At 43.6% G+C, this 18,114-nt stretch overlaps 1 protein-coding gene across 2 annotated transcripts in view; it reads right to left on the reverse strand.

The window, feature by feature from the left end:
- Positions 1–3,170: 3,170 nt before the first annotated feature.
- The window catches only part of LOC146200175 (uncharacterized), an 87,678-nt gene continuing 72,734 nt past the window's right edge, over positions 3,171–18,114 (reverse strand). Inside the window, exons 3-6 of one of the 2 annotated variants that reach the window (XM_084595413.1) lie at positions 9,796–9,894; positions 4,575–4,652; positions 4,298–4,363; positions 3,171–4,082 (exon numbers count right to left, since the gene is read on the reverse strand). In XM_084595413.1, the coding sequence (XP_084451539.1) occupies positions 4,032–4,082; positions 4,298–4,363; positions 4,575–4,652; positions 9,796–9,894 (294 nt within the window). In that variant the 3' untranslated portion in view covers positions 3,171–4,031. The remainder of the gene's footprint in view (positions 4,083–4,297; positions 4,364–4,574; positions 4,653–9,795; positions 9,895–18,114) is intronic. The other variant, XM_084595412.1, reaches the window with a different exon arrangement.

Here is an 18,114-nt window from a genome sequence, read left to right on the forward strand (position 1 = left end):
AGGGCATCGGGGCTGTTACTCTGTGGGCGTCCCGTCGCGCCCTGACGGTTACCTCCAGGAACCCTGAGGACCTCGATCGCCTCAAGTCCGCCATCTCGCGTGTCGAGGCCACGCGGACCTCCATCAGCGTCCCAATCTCCAAGCAGTGGAACCAGCATGTTCGATTGACTGGGGTTGACCCTGACATCAGGCCGGAGGAGCATAATTCTGGTTTGGTTTGGTTTTTGGGGTTTAATGTCTCAAAGCGACTCCGGCTATGAGAGACGCCGTAGTGGAGGACTCCGGAAATTTCGACCACCTCAGGTTCTTTAACATCGCACAGTACACGGACACCTTGCTTTCCGCCTCCATCGAAAAGCGGCCGCGAGGCAGCGATTCGATCCCGCATCCTTGGGAACAGTAGTCGAGCGTCGTAACTATTGCGCCACCCCAGCGGGCCGGAGCATATCTCTGCACTAAGCCATCGCAACCCGACTCTTCATCTGGACTCCTTTTCCTGTAAGGTCTGGCTACCTTTTCCACAACGCTCCGGGCAGTTCCTTCACGTCATTGAAACAGACCCTCTGCTTTTGCTCGTCTCTACAAGGTGCGTCGAGTAATCATAGAGGGAGGATCTCTGTTGATGGGTATTCGCAGCTCCGTTCTTGAATTGTATCCGACTACATTGGCTCCCTTGAAGTGGTGCAAATGGTAGCCATATCCGCTAAGCAGCACCAGCCTATCATTTATTGTTCATGTAAAAAAAAAGAACACCTTGGATGTAACAGACATGTGCTCCGGTGATGAATACAATGAAGCTGCAGTGCAAATGTCTTAATTATTTTATAAGGCAGCGCCTATAGTGCCGTTTGAAAAATGTGGCAATAGCGCTTTGAAGCATCGAGCAACGTCAAAACTTCTCTATCGACGCGCACGCCACGGTCAACGCGTGCCGTAAGCTTGTGGCGACTATTCTAGAGCTAGCGTCAGAAAAGCATGCTGAAATTTGTTATCCTAAATAATAAACCCTGCTGCGGAGGAGTGTCCTAAATCGTTATAGATCAATGACCAGTAATTTGCACCTTGCTTCCGCTGCAGGTTCAAACTTGTTACAACTTTAGAAGCTGCTGTCTGTTAAGATGTACAGCCGCCGAAATAACAGCGGCGCATTTCATCCGGTCACGTGCGCTGGCTGCACTGCTAGTGCGTCGCCGAGATTAATCATAGCTTTCTTTTATTATGACGTAATATAGCGGCTTCCCAAGACCACCTGTGGATGCGCGTACTTACCGCAAACAGCTGAGAAACTATCTTGGATGTAGTCTTTCGCGGCGCTGTCTAGGCAGCGGCGCGCTTTCGTTCGTGCTTTGAGTCGCACTGATTTCACTCGCAGCATTTTTTGCCGCATTTGTAGTATTCTGCGAAATAAACCAGTGTCTTACATCGAAGAGATGGAAGGTGCTGGACGGTCCACATGCACGCTATATTTTGTGTGCTTGCTCTCTCAGGCATGTTCGTGATTCGAGTATCATGTTGCTATATTTCAGTATATTTGTTTTCCGCATTGAAGAGTTCTCACGTTCTTGAGTTTCTGACACGCTTGTTGATGTTCTTTTCATTATTTGTACATTTATGCATGCTTTTTGTTCCATGTACCTTTAGTTTCTAAATAGTATACGGGTATCCTTTGCCCCTCATTGTAATGCCTTACGAAGCGTTGTGAGGAATAATTAAATAAATAGAAGCGTGCCGGTGCAGAGACCCGAGGAGGCGGTCTTCGCAGTGGCGACGCTGCATGATGGCCACCAGAGCCTTGACATGCTGCTATCAAAACACGCATGCCGCTTCCCATGATACGGTTGTAAAAAAAAAAAAAAAATAAATCAACTCATGCCGATACACACTTTTTCTCGAATTCAGGCGACGTTTACGCTGCGAGCCATTTTCCTTTTCATGCCTTGTTATGTAAAATAAACTGCACGCGCGCTCTTTTCTGCCCTTTCAAGTCAGAGAAAAAAAACACAATTATAATCAATGAGCATTTTTAAGCTGATATTTTACTTAATGATATGTCATACCGCGCAGAACAAGATCCGTATAGGACTAATACGAAGTGTATAATTATGTATCGTTGTGGTTGTTCTTCTCAACGCAAAACGAATGCTAATAGTGATTATGCTAGTTTACTGCGCATGCACCATGCAGCACCTAACTAGTTTGTATGCACTGTTTGCAACAAGGAGGTGCCAGGACCTATCGCGTGTATTTCAGCCACGTTTAGTCGTTATTAATGAGGCTCCAAAGTTTCACGACGCACTTGGTAGGCTTGGTAGCCAGTTCCATCGATTTGTCTGGATGCGCTGAGCTTGTATAAAACGTAAAGGGAATTGAGAAATCTCACTTCGTGCTTCTTTCTCAGCTATCGCAAAGTTTGCGTATGGAGATTAGAAAGAGTTGTGCCGCTTGTAATAAATAATCGAGATGGGAGCTCGTGCTTCGTTTGTGAAATAGAACGGAAGAACAGATTTTAGAAGTCAAATGCACCGTATATCAAGTCAGGTCAAGTCATCATTATTTATACATCGCAGAGATGTTAGGGGTGCAGTAAAAAAGCCTAACAAAAGGTTCACGAGGGGGCTCGTATCTGTATCGTAATGAAGACTACATAGGTACGTGGCTTCCTCTTTAACTTGACAGCAGCCAATAACAGCCTAATAGATGTTGGTTTAGATGATTTTGCAGCAAGGTGTCGATGTCCTCAAATCAATGTGATTTTGTTATTCGGAGGGAAATTTTAGTCTAGATGTGTCAATTATGTAACGACGTTTTGCGAACACTCTTATTGATCGTGAAGCCTTGCATATCTTTGTCCTCCCATATATTGCATGGTAATTACAGGTAATTTTTTTTGGAGTACCGGGACTTTTTTTACGGCGTACTCAGAGGTTGGTATGCAGGGAACGCTACTGCTACTCCCAGTAGAGTTCGTTTGCTGAGATTCGTTTTGTGCTGAGATAAACGGAGATCTGATATGGGAAGTTATTTTAGTCAGCTGTGGGGCACTGGATGAATGATAAAGTTGAAAGGAAAGAGCCATGTAATGTTTTCCTCTCCATTCAAATTTAGTTTTTTATATAGTGGGGTACATATCGTATCACAATTTTTGTTCTTTCCTAAGAGGCCTATGAGAGTCCTATGATTACGTCTATAGGGTAAATGTGGGTAGGATGTTGTATCCTGGTAAGGAGGAATTGGATATTCAGAGAATGTAATCGCTGTGCAAACTGTCAAGTAGCATGCGCACAGTTTATTGACGGGGCTAGGCGTTTAGCAGCTCAATGTAACCTATTAGGAAGCTTCACTCCGAAGGACAGAGGCAAAGAGATATGTGTAGCAGACAATCGACAAACAATAACCGCTTGGACAAATCTCCAAGTCAGACACACAAGATCAAGCACCGAAATGTGAATAAAGTTTTCAGCCCTATCGTATTGACGTGTATAGCAAAAAATCGATTCTCGGGGCACACATGGAGTATCATAAATGGTCGAAGTGCAAGGTTCTAAAATCTTCTGCGCTTGAAAGCCAATTGATGTTTATTTCAATACAAGCATGTACGCCCTATTTTAGCATGTGCAAATTATGACCGGATAAAATAAATCAGTGCTTACGACCACTAAAAAAGCTTAAGATATGCTCCTTACTATTTGCTGAGACATTTATGAGGAAGCATGCGGCGGTCCCGTCATGTTGACTTTATTCAGAGCTCAGCACACTTAAGACGAGCATTAAATCTTCACTGTAGCATCCAGCAACGATGACAACATTCATAAAACTTCCGAAAAGGCTCTTTCTAGACTGGGCGCCATTCTTGTTTAAGGCTGTAAATCTGACGTCATGTTTGCTTCGCATGGGCTTGAAAATATACTTGAGAATATGTGCAACATTTGGAGCGAAACAGCAAAGTATTCATTCGTGCGCATTCATTACTGGCATGGAAAAGCTTTAGCTGGTAGTCTTGGAAAAGCTTCAGGTTCGAATTTTTTCATGCATTATAGTCCAGAGGGCTGGTGGAGTACAGGAAATTCCAAGGGATGAGACGTCTGCAAGATGAAGACAAAAATCGTTAGAAAACCGTTTTGTCCAATACTGCCATTAAAATAAAAACTAGCTTTGTGAGCAGAGCCTGCTTTCCTCACTGATAAATTCATTTAAGAGGCATAATTAACTAATTTTATATATATATATATATATATATATATATATATATATATATATATATATATATTTGAACGTAATGCGTTACACAAGAACATACCTCAACTTTCGGCGATGAAGGAGAGTACGGCTTAATTATCTTCACCAGCCCGCTGTGGAGGTTGTCCTGCGTGTAAACTTTACAGTTATAGTTGAACTTTCAGATCAAAACATGAAGATGGAGACGCAGACTTTATGTTATCTGCGTTGTGCTGTCAGTGTTGCATTGAGAGAAAACAATCCAAGCAATCAGAGGAGATAAGTAAGCCTTTAACGCCGGCGAATGAGCATATTTAGCTACTCAAATGAGTGTTAACCTTCATGAAAACTATTCTCACCTCCATTTCACCTTCAAAAGACTGCCATGAATAATTTCGCCGCATTCGGGGCCTCTTTGGGCAGTTTTCACAGTGTTTCTGCGCAAGAAAAGGAGAAAATAATTTGTAATCGTTCACTTACTTCACTCTTACACGTGAAAACAATGCGGAGCCGAATGAGTGGAAGACATAACTTGAAACAAAACAGCCATAGTTCCAAAACGCAGGACTCTGGCGTGCATTTGTGAATGCGTGCCATATCTCAGCACTAAGAAGCAGCAGTGAGGAAGCTAAATATTCATGCCTGTTCTGTCAAATGTTTTCTACTTCAGACCATTAAAATAAATTCAGTTTCAGTTTAGCCTGAATCCAAACAAACGTCTTCTATGTAGTCCCTCGTTGAGTTCTGAACCGTCTAAAAAATCAAAATGATTGGCGAGAACTGTTTCATTTCCAGAGTTACATATTCACCTCGTGTGCTGCAGATATGACACATTCGCTTAGAACGTGCTTTTACATTTTGGAGCTGTAGTGCCTAATGGCCAGAAATATTATTTGTGCCCATAAATCTTTTTCTTTCGCGGCTCTTCAGTCGAGGGAAAAAAATCATGCTCTAAGCATCGAAACATAGTCAACGAGGCGATAAGCTGGCTATGTTCTCCTTTCATCTAAATCATCCGGCGTTGCAGCGCTTTCGAGAAGCCTCGTGTCGTCATAGAAAATACCCACGAATGAGTGTCCAGCCACATCTGCTGACCTCCCAGAGTGATTTTGTAACCGCAACGCGGACGCTCATTTACAACAACCTTTCCGGTGAACTATGCCTTTAACGTTGTGACGTTATCACATTGCAATGCTCAAAATATCGATTTATTTTAACTTTTCCAAGCCTAACTTAGTGCTAATAGTAACGTTTCAGAAAAGATGTTATGCGAGAGAAGAAACCTACTAAAAGCATTTGCGTCTGGTCGCAATGATTTGGTACAGTGTTGATATGAATTTAAAGTGACAAGTCAGTCCAAAGAGATTTGCTCGTGGAAAGTGATTTTTTTTTTTGTTGCGCGAGAAGGTTTTCAAGCGTGCCGACGTTTTTCTGAAAATAAGATTGTATGAGATGTGCAAACGGTCTTTTTTTCAGGAAATGCACATTGTTATTTATTTATTTAGTTCAGTTACCCTCCTTGCCCGGTGAGCATTATAGAGGGGAGTGGGACTTGGTAAAAAACAAAAACAAAAAAAGAAGCAGGGGAGGAAAGAACATGGGTACATGGCATTGTAGGTTATGAAGGCAAATGATGTTTAAAATACAAAATTCACACAATAAAATAATAACAGCAAACAAAACAAATTATACAGGTTGCAAATTATTGAATGCATAAATATAGGATAGGGTGGGAAAAAAACAATGACGAACACGATATCGAATAAAAACAGCAACACTCGCTACAAAAAGGGAAGCAGATAAGAAGTCGCGTACAACGCGCATGATCGCTGGAAGGCCAAAGTGCACAACTTAACCAATAAAACTATGGAGCTAAAATAAATATTACTATCAATCGTTGCTGCACAGTACACAAAGCTTTCTTTTAAATTCATCGACATTATCAGCAAGCACCAGCGTTTCAGGCAGGCAGTTCCACTCCGTTGCTGTTTTGGGTAAAAATGAATATTGATAAGATGCAGTTCGAAAATGAGGTATTCCTACTTTACAAGAGTTACCGATGCGTAAGGAGACGTATGCCGGTGATGTTATAAGTGCATTTTTAAGCGTTAGATTATTGTGATACATTACAAAGAAAAGGCACAAGCGGGAGATTTTTCTGCGTCGCGACAAAAGTTCTAATGACAATGTTTGCTTCATAAGTGTTACACTTGATAAACGCCCATAGTCACCGAGAATGAAACGAGCAGTGCGATTTTGAACGGACTCTAGAGCATTAGTTAGTAAATCTGTGTGGGGGTCCCACACTGACGTATCATACTCCATTTTTGAACGGACGAGTAATTTATAAAGTAATTTCACAGATGATGGTGCCATAGAAAAATTACGTTTAATATAATCTAGCATGCGGTTAGCATTTGTGATAATGGAAATAATGAGCTCATTCCTAGTTAGGCTTGATGCGACAATAACGGCAAGATATTTATATGATTTTACTGATGTTAATGATGCACCTTTAGGTTATATGAAATAGGACAATAAATGCCGCGGCGAGAAAAGCGCATTACTTTGCATTTAGTCGTGTTAAATGTCATTTCCATGCAAAGCACCAGTCAGAAACAGCATCCAGGTCAGCTTGAAGCACACTTAGATCATTAGTAGTTTTTACTGAGCGATATATGACACAATCATCGGCAAAAAGTCGGACTGTTGATTTAATGTTGTTAGGTAGATCGTTTATGTAAATCAGAAATACGATCAGAAATAACCGTGCTCCTCTCTATGCAGCGGGAAAAGCTACACACCGTGTACAAACTACGACAAAATGTTTCGTAGTTTTATCTTTCATAAACATCACATAGTTCTGCATTTGTGTAGTATTTTCCGGTAGTACTTTTCTGTAGTCAGTAGTTTTGTTTACCCGCCGAGGTGGCGCAGTGGTTACGGCGCTCGAATATTGATCCCAAGGACGTGGGATCGAATCCGGGCCCTGGCGGCTGCTTTTTGATGCACGCGAAAAGCAAAGCGCCCGTATGCCGTGCGATGTCAGTGCACGTTAAAGAACCCCAGGTGGTTGAAATTTCCGGACTCCTCCACTACGGCGTCTCTCATAGCCTGGGTCGCTTTGGGAGGTTAAAAACCACTAACCAAACCACACCAGGTTTGTTTACATTCTTGTAACAGCGGAAAATTGCGATGTTGCTAGGAATTTCTTTTGTTACAAGAGGGCCACTCAAAAAATGCATGAATATTCGGTCGCGACAATGAAAAATATACTGTAGTTTTTCTTGATTGGATAGGAGCTACCTTAAAGCGCACACAGCAACGCATTAGCTCATTTCTTATAATTTCAGCAGTCTCAAAGACAAAAATTTGTCTAGTCAGGTATTTGAATAAAGTGCGTCATGGTCACTAATCAAGTCTGAAAAAAATCTCGGACGTTTCAGAACCGCATACGGGTTCGCTCAGCTGGAAAAGAATTCTCGCCGCTTATATACGCAACACATGACGTAACGAGCGCGTTGCGTATATAAGTGTGTTAAGTTAGTTTTATACTTGCTCAGTGACCGTGATTTACTTCTTTCACGTGATTATAAGCATTGCATTTATTCGGGGTCGGTTGAAATTCTACGCACTATTGAAAGCCAAGGTTTTCCGCAGTGGTGATTTTTTGTTATGGTGTTCTGCTGCTGAGTACGAGGCAGTGTGGCTGGATGCGGTGTGGTAGGAGCAAACAAAAAAAAAAAAAGAAAAAAAAAAGAAATTGATGAGAGGTCGTTTGGCTCCTCGAAGCAAATCAGTATCGCGCGAGAGTGCCCAAATCTTGAATGTCCATGCATACATTAAGGAATTTTCAAGCTAATGTGGAGGTGGACTTTGTTGATTTTATGTTTGGGGCAGGTGCGTTGTGAACGTGGGCCAACTCCGCATTCCAACTTTAGTTTTCGAATTCCGCGGACTGAATCTTGTGGGTGCACCACCCGCATTTTGGTGGTAGGCTTAGTTCGTTAGCCAAACTGTTTCTAAACTCTGACAATCTTAAGAGGGCAGTGAGATAGGGGTGTGTTTGGGGCATAAATGGATGTTGACGAAGGTGAGGACGTTAAGTGCATAGAGTGAGAATGTATCGTCTCTGCGCCGGCTGATCGGCCGCAGCGACAGCTACGACTATCCGTGCTCGCTTCCATGAAAATTGAGTGTTCGAGTTTTTTTCCCCTCCTGCCGGTTATTTTGCTTTTCTAAGAATGGCTGAGGCCTCACATCAAATTCTTGTTTCGATTGGCTATATGAGGATGTGGTTTCGCCCCAAACAGTGGTACGCTGGGCGACGTGTCTCGAAAAAACTTCCTATTGTCGAATTGAGTATGGAGCCCTGCGCTGCACATTATTCCGCATTACTTGCATTATTCAAATGCAAGTTTGGGGCGCCTAAACCCGCATACCATAACGTTGAATACTCATTCAAAGCTAAAGTGAAACTCTGCTATAGTTACCAATCTACTTTATGGAACAAAGCGCAATACACCATTCCAGCTTCGGTCAGACTACATTGTCGCACCTATATATTTCTTGCAGCGACGGCAGTGTACGTTGTGATAAGTGACTGCTTCCATATATAGGCACATTATTTGTCTCGAAATATTCCATCATGGTTCTGTTTTCGGAAAACGCCAGAAGGCGGAACAATAACAGCAATGCCAGCAGTGCCCGCCTGGCGACACTTTTCGTACCGAGTGAACTAAAATTATGAAAATAGGTTTGACTGCTCTGACTAATTTATGCACGGCACAGAACCTCTTTCTTACGCGTACGAAGAAAAAACATCCGGTAACCCTCCGAGGCTTTCCTTGCTTTCAAATATATGGCCCGATTTCTTAGCCTACGATGCGGTGACATAACATTCTGTAGGTAAACTAACCTGCATAGAACGGAAAGCTAGAAGGATGATTTTCACAGCTGCCGTTCCTTAAAACGCATCATTGAAAGTCTTGTAGCTCCCAGTTGCGACTGCCTAGATTACTGTGGCTCCGGTGTTCTAAACAAACATTATGACATGCAGGAGTTCTGCACAGTGAATTCACATAGTGCAACACGTTTTGGTGTATCTTCTGCCTTTGTCTCAGTAGTTAGCAATTGCTTACTGTGTATGTAAATAATAAAGATGTTACTACTACTTAATCCCTGCGAATATAAACCATCTGTTTCACTTTCCCTAACAGCAATATTTCACAGTTGCATTTACTGCATCAGGCTCAAATGCAGGTGCACTCTACGCCTGTGATACACGCCTGTAAGTCAAGATCAGCGAGGAGTGAGGTATGAATTCGACATCTTTGGTGTTTAACTCACTTTACTTAGTACAGAACTGCAGCATGTACTTAACGACGAAGCGTCCATCACTGCATATTCCGTTCACGACCTGAGGTCGTAAACATCGCATAAAAAGTAAACGCTCCCAGTCACTTCCAATCAAGTCCTGTCGATTGCTAAGCTGAAGGGAGGGTGACATGAACAAGGCACTGGTGGCTGCTTATCGCGTTTTTTTCTTTCACTATTGAGATGAGCTCACGCAGTTCCTACCAGAATGTACTCCACGCTTCCCGACTCAGTACAGCCGTTCCAGGCGCAGCCAGCCGTACACTCTTTCATCTCTTGAAATCCATGGTCCGTGCGCTTGAGCTGGAAATATAAAAATCACAAGAGAAACTTCACATTCGCACCGATTCGCTGTTATTTACACATCTGCGCTGTTTCTGTGGTTGCTACGGATGTTAACCAGAAGGAGACAAATAAATTATCCTGCTCATTTTCGTGCCGGCGAATTATTATTTTGGCAGGAACATTTCAGGGCAGCGTACAGTAAATAGTAAATAACCAATTGTAGTTGGCTCGCTGACTCTTGTGTTTGGAAAATATCTTTGCATGCATTATTATTTGTCGAGATCAAATGCTCCACTGTGCTCTCTGATGTGTATTATTAGTTTTATAAAACAGGTGAATTCTTTTCAACTAGCTGAAAGCTTAAAAATCCCTTTATTCTTCGCCAGCGAATGAAATGAACTTGGCGGAGGGGGTAATTGATCCTACAGCGAGATAGATTTTGTATATTAAAGGCCATGCTCTGCTGCCGTGCATGCATACACCGACGTGGCGTATGCAACAAGCCCTTCTAGAAGACGGTGATGTAATTGCTGCATAAATTTCAAACAGCATGTATTCTTTTGCCACTGCCTTTTTTCTGAAAGCTCCAGCTGACACAATAACCTATCTTCCTACCTTCGGAGCATTAATCTACTTCATCTACCCTATTTCATTTCTTTCTATCTCTATCTATCTTACTTCTACATCTATTAAGGCGAAAGCCTTCAATGGCTCATGCTGTCGATGAGAAAATGTGTCGCGCTTTTACAGCGGCTCTGATTGGCCGAGGCGGGATGGCGTCATAGAGGTACCGACCAATCAAAGAGCATCACCCCAGTATGCGCAAATGTGTGCCTTATATGGCCTTATGTCATTGAATAACCAATCACGAATGATGAATAAATAATTATTTACTAATTGTTGACTATTTAGGTAACTGAATAATTGATTACCGCAATATGGCTACTTAATTACCTAACGAATGCCTAAAAATTAAATAATTACTAATTAGTGCCAGTTGTGTACCAGAATGCGGCGCTCGGGCCTTCGCCTTTCACTACTTTTGTCGCTCAAGTCCCTCGTAACTTTTCTTACTTCCTTCAGACATCTCTACTTCCTTCGGAAGTAAACATCTTTATTTCCTTCTTTACTTTTCGTATATCTTTACTTCCTTCGGTAGCGGAAGTAAGGATGTAAAGATGTCGATATATAGCATTTCCTTCTGGATTGTCTAAAGAGTGGAGATATACCGTGGTAATCGTATCCTGATGACACACATGTACCCTGGAGGCCGCGTTTCGTCACCGCCCTAGTATAAACATAGCCAGCATGAGGACACAATTATGAGGTGAACTTAACGTAGATATGAAAGCTTTTTGTGGTGGCTAAAACATTTGATGAGAAAAGGTTCTAGAGATCGTCTCATATGATATCGCATAAAGGTCTGTGTATTTCAGTGCGATTATATTTATTCATTTTGCCTTCTACTACTCTACTAGTTAAATATTGCGTACGTTGTTACCAAAGCTAGCCTACATTTCTACGTGAGTGGTCATGGCAATTTTGGATTTCCTTGGCTCGTACGTGTCCACGTATCCTGTATACAACTGAAGGATATGGCTACTTTTGCTCGAAGTGCAGTACTAGTGACACTTCACAAAATGACAGTGAAAGTTACATGCGCTAGAAGCAACGAGTGCTTTACGGCTCGACAAATGCGTTGAAACTGACTTGAGGATCGTGTCAGGAACCACCACTTTGGCAGGCGTCGCGACCAGAGTTCCCAACTCAAAAATAAAAAAGCTGCAACAGGAATACTTAAAACTTGCTAAATATTGCCTAATCAAATATTTTTCTCAGAAAGCTAATTTTTCCGCATGTTTTTTATCTGGTCTGCAAACAATATACGAATAGTATAGATGATTTGGAATACTTTTTGTTTCCTTTTGGCTTTCATTTTGGCTGGAAACTTTGGATGTCTTCTGTAAGTTCAAAGCAAAATAGCAAACTCACGTGTTTCTTTCCTAACTATAAATAACCGACTGCAGGTACTATCTCGCTCAAGAATAGAGGTAACTTGTGCCATCTTGGTTTGTCGAGCATTCTATGGCCGATTGTCCACTCGCACTGTCGGTTCTAGGCAGAATCCTAGCTTTGCTGCCAACGTGCATCTTCATATCTTGTTAACCTTTTAGATGGCATTTGTAAGAAGTTATTAGTTAGAGCAGCATTTATGTCGACCGGAAATGCTGAAGCCGATATCCACCACTTGCTGTAGGAGTCTCCAGCGCTGAAGCCGACGCGGATCCAGCCCCTGGTATTAGCTTGTCTTTCCCCTCACAATCCGCCATCATATGCTGCTTGGATGCTGGGACCACATCGTCATTCACTCCCAGACTTCATTACATCAACGAGCGTTTTTTCATTTATTGGACCATAACCTACATCCATCATACCATATCCTTTATGCCTCAACGTATTAAAAATCGCAAAAAAATTAAAATGAGATGTATCTGCTCTGTTCACATTGCATTTGATAATATTTAGTCGACTGGCCTCCAAAGTCTACGTCTTACTAGAGCAGCATCAGCATGGACAGAGGAAAGTCATTCCATTCGAAGAAGCGTCCCTATTTGTTCAGTAGGTCTCAGAATGCAACTGTGCTCCGATGGTTGTTCCAGCTGATCAGAGTGCGCTTCCTCCATCGCAATTAAATGGTATAGCAATTATTTCCATGGCACTCAATAATTCTATAACGGGCGCCGACGACCGTTGAACTAGATAGAGAAAGTTCGTTTGCCTTTGTAATTTGAAGCACTCAGTTCCGGAAGTGAGAGTCTAGCAGCCACTCTATCCTAAGTTCGCGCAAATACTAGACATGTTCCAGTGCGCCCGACTGCATGTTCGGCAAAGCGGACTCGACGATTGCATTAGCGAATGCCACAAAAATGAACTCACATCTTATTGGGCGTGTTCTAATATTCGCCACCTTGGCACCTCATTGAGATCACGAGCTCACGGCGACTTTCTTTCGCAGAAATGCGAAATAGTTCTGAACACCAGCTGCAGAAGTGGATGTTCGCCACCTGCTGTGGGCTTATGCAGGGACAAGGGCATCAAGGACACAGATTCTGCGCGAAGTGGGACTAACCACAACAAGGGAAGAGGACTTCTCTAAATGGCTCACCGACAACGACAAGAGTGGGAGCCTGCTCCGGTTCCTTACCGAAAATAATTTACATGAGTTTCTATAATATGCCTTGTGGCAAGCTTGCGTAAAACAAAAGTTGTGAACATAATAGGCTATTATTAACAAAGTATGTAGGACCACCGAAATCTATCAGAAAAAAAATTTTAAGCTTTCTCAGATGTCTCTTAAGAGGAGAATGGCGAAAGCCTACCTTTCCTATCCTATAATTTGCCTCCCATCGTTAGCCTCTTGTCGGCATTCGTTGCAGTGCTACATATAATTATAATTTGTTTACAGGAAATGAAAGGTGCTGTATTTGTTACACTCTCCGGCAAATGTGACTTTGGACGGTACACCCTCGCTGCTGTCGCGTGGCGTTCCTTGGCGCCCGTTCAAGTGTGGGATTATAGATGACAGGAAAGCTAGACAAGAATACATCTCGCAGAATATGACAGATCTCGTGCACAACTCTCGCGCACGGGATTTTTTTCCATAAGCCTAAAAAAGGCTCCCGTCTTAAAAGTCAGAAGGACCTAAATTATTAAAAGCACCTCTCCTGTAATATAATTATTTTTTTTGCAATTCGAACAGCGTAATAACCCGCTAAATTTAGTGGGAAAACGACTAACATGGCATCGCTGGAGTCCACAGCGTTCGTCCTCTGTTCGACTAACCGCACACATTTCTCCCTGGCCTCACGCATACGTTCGGTTGTCAGAGCGCGCAGCTGCCCTGCAGCTGCCTCGCTGTTGCATCGGAGGCACCTCGGGGGCTCCTCATGCATCTATTTCAACTTGCTGTTATCAGAGTGGTTCCATTGTGTTTGGTGGCGTAGTTGTTCGACCCCGCACCAAAACCCTGATGAACTTGAAGTCAGGCGAGGCACAGGATGTGAAAAAGGGGTGCTCACATGGTCCTTGACGAGAAATAACTATGTACACAATAGACCGATTCCCCTAGCAGTCCCCAGGTAGCACAAAGTGGGCTATGAAGGGTGGGCCCCGGTGGGCCCGATGTAGGCAATGCAGGACAGCCCCGGTGGGCTCAATGTGGGTGCTGCAAGAGGGGCCGACGTAGGCCCGAAGGGGGATGTCGACAAAGCCCCAATGGGCCCCACTAGAGGCCGATGCAGGCAGCCCTTGCGGGGCTGCCCACATTTTTCCGGCATTGTTAAAAGGGCACATCCCGCCAACTCCCCGCGATGGTCCTATTTTGGACCAATTTGGGCAGCCGCTTTGGAGAAACCTTGTTTTTTTTTATTTCAGTTAGCCCCTCAGATAATGACATAGGACCAATGCGGGTTCTATAGCGCTAGCCGCACTTGGGCTTGCCCACATTATTCTCATAGGGGTCCGACGCAGGAAATTGATGGAAATCACTAGCCCACGTTTTTCCAATCAATATTTATGCACATAATTAAGTAATTATTTTATACATGTCTGCACTTTATAAACATCCACAATATTAAATTTTACAATAATTCACAACATTCATCTAGCCGAAATGACTTCATGTACATCTTGTTCCGGCTATGGAGATGTGTGTTCACAACAGTAATATTGTGCTGGGAGTTGCAGGCTGTCCAAAGCAACCATATAAGAGGCAACAGCTAGCAATCAGTTTGTCTTAGTATTCGTAGCGCAATTTGCATGAGCGCGAGACCTAAAGCCATGTAAATTCCTAATCGACTAAACATGGCAGCAACTGTAATACAAATCATCTATAATAGTAATTTAGGGCAACATATAATGCAAATAAAGGTTGGAAACAATGATTACGCAATTGCCCGCACGACTTCTAGCCCCATTACGGCTGATGTGGGACCTACAGCGGTTTTGTGTGGGCAGCCCCAATTGGACTGGGTGTTGGTTTTGAACCTGGAGCCCACTTGCTGTTGCACGTGCCTTCAAATTCCTCACAAGGAACCAATTTTGGTATCATGCGGGCCCTCCCGCCTTCCAGCCCCATTACGGCCCATGCAGGATATAAAGCAGTTTTATGTGGGCAGCCCCACTTGGGCTGGACGTTGTTTTTGAACCTAGAGCCCACCTGCTGTTGCACGGGCCTTCAAAGTCCCCACAAAGGACCGATTTTGATACCATGCGGGTACGCCCGCCTTCCAGCCCCAAACAGCCTATGTGGGACCTAAAGCGGTTTAACTAAGGCTGCCTCATTTGGGCTTCACGAGGGCTTGTCCAAATCGAGCCCTTATTCATATTTCACCTGCCCTCAAGTAACCTACAAGGGGCCGATTGGGGCAGCATGTGGGTATGTCCGTTTTCTTGCCCCACTACAGCCGATGTTGGTCCCACAAAGATTTAATGGGGGCGGCCTCATTTCGGATCTATGAGGGCTTTCCCATAAAAAGCCCACATTTAGGTTGGATTGCCCTCAAATATCCGGCAAAGGACCCTTGTGGTCTGGATGCAGGAATGTGCTCTGCATTAGCCCAAGAAACACCTATCGAGGACCGATGCAGGTTTTATGATGGTTGCCCCAGCCCCACTTGCCTATATCGGACCTACTGGGGCCCCACATTCTGTGCTACCTGGGTTGGCAGGCTTTTTGCCCACATTTCGATTCAATCTGCCCTCAAGCGCCCAACTAGGGACCAATGTGGGAAGCATGCGGGCATATAACTTTCCAGCCCTTCTACGCCCTATGTCGGTCCAACAGCAGCTTTGTGTGGGCAGCCTCATTTAGGCTTGCCAACGTGTTTTCTACATCGAGCCCACATTTACATTGCACAACAGGGCTGCATGCCAGCATAACTGAGGTAGGTCTAAGAGCAGTTTTGGGTAGGCAGCCCCATTTGGGCTTGCCCAAATAGTACCGGCAAAATGCCCACATTTTGGTTCAGTCTGCCCTCAAGTATGCGACAAAGGACCGATGTGGGCAGCATGCAGGCTTGCATGCTTGCCAGCCCCATCACAGCCGGTGAGGGACCAACGGTGGTTCTGTGTGGGCTACCTTACTTGGGCTTTCCAGCATGGAGCCCACATCTGCTTCTTATCTGCCCTCAAGAAGCCTGCAAGGGACCGATGCAGACTTGATGGGGGCATGCGGACTTGGTTAGCCCTTGCAATACCAATGTGGGACCCATATAGAATGAACAGGGGCCAGCCCAATTTGGGCTTGCCCACATGCTCTCCACAGGGGTTCAACAGGGGTTTTAGGCGGGCTGGCCCTGCCCCTTTTGCCAATAAAGGACCCGCAAGGGCCCGACATTTTGTGCTGCCTGGGTCCAGTTACGCCATCTTGGCGGCACTCTGGGAGTTGAAGTTACTTCGGCCCGTGGCCGAGTCGACCCGGTGTGTCCATACGCGCGAAAAGCTCTCCTGTCTGCTTTCCCACACTACGTTTCTTTCCATGAACGACGAATCTGTGAGGCAAGTTAGCTCACCTGAGGGTGTTCATGTGCTCCAAAAGCTGTGTGAAACAAGAATCCCCGCCCATTTTCATTTTTGTAAAAAGAAAAAAAGATAGTCCCGAAATAAGACCGCAGAAGCTTACCATTGTAGGCAGCTAAGGACGTTCTATGCAGAACATCATATTCGTCGTCCTTTTTTATTAGTGTACAATTTTCATTGGTAAATTTTGATAATTTTAGGTCATTGGCAACTTTTATGTCTTAAGTCTTCAATATTTTTATGTGCCGCAATTGTTTACGCAAGCGTACAAATCGCCAACAATGAGGCGGTTGTTTAACCTTCGCGTTGCTTCACTTTTTTTGCCTTTTCGTCTTTTCAAAGTTTTGTGCTCAATGTAAATTTTCGGATAAAACACTGCTTAAATTTTATTGTCGTATTCAGATGTCCACAAACAGAGCGTGTGCTTAATGCACGTAGTCACTACTGATACGTCAATCTGCCATACGAGCGATTATTGTGCTTTCTGTATATCACGAAATGATAAATTGGCGCTGCAGATGCCTGGAAATGTGAAATAAATCCTGGTATTGTGTTTAACAAATTTAATATATAGCTCATTATCATACCTAAAATTACCATTTCTTACTCAGTAATTTTCACTTTCACTAACATTTACCCACCAGTCAAACCTTATCTCGCCCGCACTGATAATGTAGCGAGAGTCAATCCCACTGGAGATGCCTTAGCAGCTCCTGTGCTTGGAACTGCCTTGGCGCCTTTCACGAAATTGTGTTAGAAAAATGCTTTAAAAAATCAATTCGGCCCCTCATGTTGTCACTTTACACAGAACACACGGATTTACACGGATCCATATTATTAGGAAAATACCATAGGTCGCAGGTATAACTCAGATTTCTGGTTGGTAAGGTAGCAACCGCATTGTGAATGTCTATATATCCTTCCGAATAAGAGCATGCACAAAGAACCTTTTTACAAAGACCAGAAGGAAACTATAAAGGCAAGGAATGTTTTTTGACAGATCTAGTGAATTCTGGAGGGGTATACCATGGAAACTAGAATAGCAAAATGGATGGGAAAATATTAAGGGGTGCAGCGAATTTTAATGAAACACGTAGCCCGAGCTTCATGGTTTTTAGCCTGCTGTGTGTTTGTTGTGTAATATTTTATATGTGTAAAATCCATTTTGAATTTGACAATAAAGAGAAGAACACGTGGCGCAGTTGGTTAAAGCACTCGACTGGGGAGCCGAACGATGGAGGTTTGATTCCCGGTGGAAAAACGATTTTTGGTTTTGTGATGACGTCATCAGAATGATTGACAAGTGGAATTCCGCGGAATCGCGCGGTATCTGTACGCTGTGTGGTGCATGGTTTGAGGAAGCGGCAAATGAAAGGCGCCCACGCACACATGGATCGGGTGCCAGGCGGGGTCAGCTTCGTTTATGAGCGAATCGCCTGGGGACGTCATGACCCGTTGTGACGTTATCAAGATATCACTTCTGGTTATCAGACATCCTTTGTGAGAAACCTCTTTGAGTTCCAATAACCGCATGCCAGCTTCTTATACAAACCTCATCCAAATGGCATACAATCTTATATATTCCTCATACGTTGAATATGAAACAGCACTTGTTGTGGACCTGTCGAAACGTCGTCTCTACTTGCGAACTGAGGCTTC

Source organism: Amblyomma maculatum, chromosome 2 (genome assembly GCF_055883805.1).
Source record: "Amblyomma maculatum isolate TAMU_Amacu chromosome 2, ASM5588380v1, whole genome shotgun sequence".
NCBI lineage: Eukaryota > Metazoa > Arthropoda > Arachnida > Ixodida > Ixodidae > Amblyomma > Amblyomma maculatum.